Source organism: Solanum pennellii, chromosome 6 (assembly GCF_001406875.1).
Source record: "Solanum pennellii chromosome 6, SPENNV200".
Taxonomy (NCBI): Eukaryota; Viridiplantae; Streptophyta; class Magnoliopsida; order Solanales; family Solanaceae; genus Solanum; species Solanum pennellii.
Genome location: NC_028642.1, coordinates 5,288,653 through 5,293,489, shown reverse-complemented (window position 1 = coordinate 5,293,489; position 4,837 = coordinate 5,288,653). Strand labels below are relative to the sequence as shown.

Genomic DNA, 4,837 nt, shown 5'->3' with positions numbered 1-4,837 from the left:
GATACACCTATTGAATTATATTTAGCAGATGATAGAATCATACACCCTATAGAAAAAAGCGTAATTAGTGCAGTTAGAGGAAACTTAATATACCAGAAATTTAAATTTATAATAAGTGCCAACTACTCAGTAGCATTAACAGATAGAAATATAGATAAATCATTAGTATTATATTGGAAAATGTCTGGGATAGAGCTAGCACCAGGAAGTAAAATATTTACAGCAAGATGTAAAAACCTATATATATTAACAACAAAACATAAAGTAACGGCAAGAAATAAAATTGATAAAATAAAGATAGAAAATCCTTTCGAAAAAATAATTACTGTAATAGACAATAATGACTATAGCTATAAAGAAATTGACATAGAAGAAGATTTAGAAATTGTAAAAGAAAGATTAAGCACTTCAAGCGTACCAAATACTTTAACAAGAGCTACCTCATCAAGAATGAGTACATCTAGAAGAAACTATGAAATTCTAATAGAAGATATAACGCCATACCATTATTTTATAACAGGAATAATAGATCAAAGAAGATATAAAATTTTAATAAATACAGGACAAGAAGAAAATTACATAGCAAGAGAATTAGTATTGGAAACAAAAATCATAAAAACAGGACACTTATGCCCTGGACTACCTAGTGAGATAGTAAATACAAATGAAGAAATAACAGAGAAAGAAGTAATTATAGGAGGAATACCTTTAATTATACCATTTAAAATTTACCAAGGAGATCAAAATGTTACATTAGGAATAAAATGGTTAGAAAAAGTTAAACCATATAATATAGAAAATGAACAATTAACAATAACTTGCCAAAATAAGAAAATAATTATAAAAAGAACGAAATGAATAATGAAAATATTTATACTTGCAAAAATTATTGTAGAAGGATATCACAACAGATATTATACCCCTATGATAGATACAGGAGCAGAAGCGAATATATGTAAATATAATTGCTTACCAGAAGATAAATGGGAAAAATTAAAAACACCAATGGTAGTAACAGGATTTAATAATGAAGGAAGTATGATTAAATACAAAGCAAAAAATATAAAAATACAAATATGGGATAAAATATTAACAATAGAAGAAATGTACAATTTTGAATTTACAACAAAAGATATGTTATTAGGAATGCCATTTTTGGAAAAATTCTATCCACATATAATAACGAAAACACATTGGTGGTTTACTACACCATGCGGAAACAAGATAGGAGCAAAAAGAGTAAATAATAAACAACGAAAATCTATGTAATGGATAAAAGGAAGTGAAAAAATAAACCAAGAAGTGAAAAATATAAATAAGAAACAAATAACACAATTAGAGATTATCATATTTACAATAGATAAAGTTAGAATAATTAATGAACAACTAGAACAATTATACAATGAAGATCCATTACAAGGATGGGAAAAACATAAGACAAAAGTAAAAATTCAACTAATAGATGAAAATAGTATAATAACACAGAAACCATTAAAATATAACTTTGATGATTTAAAGGAATTCAAAATACATATAGATGAACTATTAGAAAATAATTATATAGAAGAAAGCTATAGCAAACATACAAGTCCAGCATTCATAGTCATAAAACATAGTGAACAAAAAAGAGGTAAAAGTAGAATGGTAATAGATTATCGTAACTTAAATGTCAAAACTAAAACATATAATTATCCAATACCAAATAAAATACTAAAAATAAGACAAATACAAGGATATAACTATTTTAGTAAATTTGACTGTAAATCAGGATTTTATCATCTAAAACTAGAAGAAGAATCTAAACAGCTAACAACATTCACAGTACCGCAAGGTTTCTATGAATGGAACGTTTTACCGTTTGGATACGAAAATGCACCAGGTAGATATCAACATTTTATGGACAACTATTTTAACCAACTAGAAAATTGTATTGTGTACATAGATGATATATTACTATATTCTAAAACACAAGATGAACATATAAGATTGTTAGAAAAATTTATACATATAATTAAACACTCAGGTATAAGCTTAAGTAAAAAGAAAGCAGAAATTATGAAACCACAGATAGAATTTTTAGGAATACAAATAGACAAAAATGGAATAAAAATGCAAACTCATATAGTACAAAAAATAATTACTATTGATGAAAATATTGATACAAAAAAGAAATTACAATCCTTTCTAGGATTAGTAACTCAAGTAAGAGAATATATACCAAAATTAGCAGAACATTTAAAACCATTACATAAAAAACTCAAAAAAGATGTTGAATATTATTTTGACAACAAAGATAAAGAACATATAAAAAATGTTAAGAATTTATGTAAAAAATTACCAAAACTTTACTTTCCTGATGAAAATAAAACATTTACTTATATCGTTGAAACAAATTCAAGTGATCATAGTTATGGAGGAGTTCTAAAATACAGATATGAAAAAGAAAAAATAGAACACCATTGTAGATATTATTCAGGATCTTATACAGAAGCACAAATAAAATGGGAAATAAATAGAAAAGAATTATTCGCATTATATAAATGTTTATTAGCATTTGAACCATATATTGTTTACAATAAATTTATTGTGAGAACAGATAATACACAAGTAAAATGGTGGATAACTAAAAAGGTAGAAGATTCAGTTACGACAAAGGAAATAAGGAGACTAGTATTAAACATATTAAATTTTACATTTACAATTGAAGTAATCAAAACTGATAAAAATATGGTTGCAGACTACCTATCAAGACAAAGCTACTCAAACTGAGGACAAAAATGAACATACAATTGAAGAGCTATTCAAAGCTATTTCTACACTTTGTACTAAAGTGGATAGAATGGATAATGAGATACAAAGGCTACAGACTAATGAAGATAATCTGAAGTCTAGAGCTAATATAATTCAGCAGCATGACTATAAAGATGCGGAGCTACGTCGTTCGGCAGACGAAAAACAGCCAGATCTAAAAGGAGACGGTGGGAAACTCCATAAAACCCATGACAAAGTTTGTTTAAATACAACTGCAGGTACAAGCAGGAAAGCTAGTGAGAAACCAAGAAACACAAACCTAAACCAGTTATTCATAAAACCATTTATCCAAAATACACAAATACAAATACCCACAGAACCACAAACTTCCACATATGCAGCTAGCATACAAAGTGATAAAAAGAGATACAATTACATTGCACAATCGTATATCGAAAACATATATAAGATCCAAACATATTTAAACTTAAACCCCAGATCTACACAAACCAAAAACCCAGAAGAAGACTATATAACCCAAAAATTACAAGGATATAATAGATTAATCGCACAATCCAAAACTAGTCCAAATTTAGTTAGAACATGTTATAATTATGGGTTACTTGGTACAGTATACACATATGATGGCGAAGAGATAAGTGGAATACCAGAATTATACAAAGCATTCGTCACATACAAAAGAGTTACCAAAGGAAATCTATTTTATATTAAGTTTTATACAGCACCAGCTGAGATATTATATGAAGAAATCAAATCACCAATTCAAGTTATAAAGATAGGTTTGACCAGAGATATGATAATACCAGAAGAGATAGAAAAACAGGCTGAAATACCGAAGATAGAGATACCAAACTTTTATGAAAATAAAAGGATAATTGGTATAGCAACAATTATACAAGAACTAGCTAACAATTATTTAACGGCAATGCTATTTGGAGTTATTATGCAAGAGACCAAGTTATGATATATTCAAACTCCAAGGAATTAAGAAGAACAGATATGGAAGAAGTCCAGCGATGGATTTTATCGTTATTAAAACCAGAAGAACAACCTACAACAAGAGCATTAAAAAGGAATTTATTTCAGAGGAGTTATTAGTCAGATATTGTAAGCTTATTGGAAACAAATATCTAGATCACAGATGTTCCAAATGTAACGAAGAAGATAATGTTATACCAGATGTTGATTTGGAGTAAAAATGGAAGAGATAAGCATAAGATTCTTTTGAGATAAGATTTACTTTTTATTCGCCAATGTATAACAACTATTTGTAAAGTTTTTATTAAAAGTCGTAAAGTAAATAGTGTGTGTCGGCCAACAATAAAAAGGAAGGGCCATTATGTAAAGTAGTAATAGTATGTTTTTTGTTTTTAGTGTCGGCCAAATATAATTAGGCCATGTGTAAAGTAAGTGTCGGCCACTTATATTGGCCAGATATGTAAGTTTGGTAGTATAAATAGAGGGCTTTCCCTCATAATAAAATCAATCCTCTTTCCTCTCTACTACATCTCTCTCTAATATCGCTTCCACCCCCCTATGTCATTGACGATTACCCAGCCTATTCATATTTATTAAAAATATTGAGCAAGCACTTATACGTCTATTTGTTGTTGATACAAACTCTCACACTCCTAGGTCGTCTATTACTTGTTTAAATCTCTATTTTTAGTTGAATTATAATAATTGATTACTAAACCCTTATACCAAATTTGATGGAATCATCCCCATTTGCTTCATTGCTACAATGAATTTGTTTGCACTTTTAATTTCCTTATTGAAATTTTAAAAACAAAAACAATTAAAATTGACGGGGATGGCTCGGGTGCAAGGGATGGCGGCCTGTGGGTTGGGTAGGGTGGGGGTGGCATAAAATAAAATTTTTAAAAACTTAAAATATTTTTCAAAAAAGATCTTTTTAAAAAAATTGACAAATGTGGCCTGAGGGGTAGGGGTAGGGGTGTAGGTGGCATAAAAATGAAAATTTTGGAATTTGAAATACATCCCAAAAATAACTTTTAAAAAAAAAATTGACGGGGGTTGCGGGGGAGGGGATGGTCTTGTCTGG

The 4,837-nt window shown here is 28.7% G+C and overlaps 1 protein-coding gene across 1 annotated transcript; it reads left to right on the top strand.

Annotated features, from left to right (window-relative positions):
* Positions 1–2,839: 2,839 nt before the first annotated feature.
* Positions 2,840–3,736, top strand: LOC107021997. The gene has a single exon (XM_015222701.1). It carries the CDS (start codon positions 2,840–2,842, stop codon positions 3,734–3,736), a length of 897 nt encoding a protein of 298 aa, XP_015078187.1.
* The last annotated feature ends 1,101 nt before the right edge of the window (positions 3,737–4,837 follow it).

Coding starts and splice junctions, on each gene's coding strand:
- LOC107021997 (XM_015222701.1), top strand. CDS start 2,840: ATGGATAATGAGATACAAAGGCTACAGACTAATGAAGATAATCTGAAG.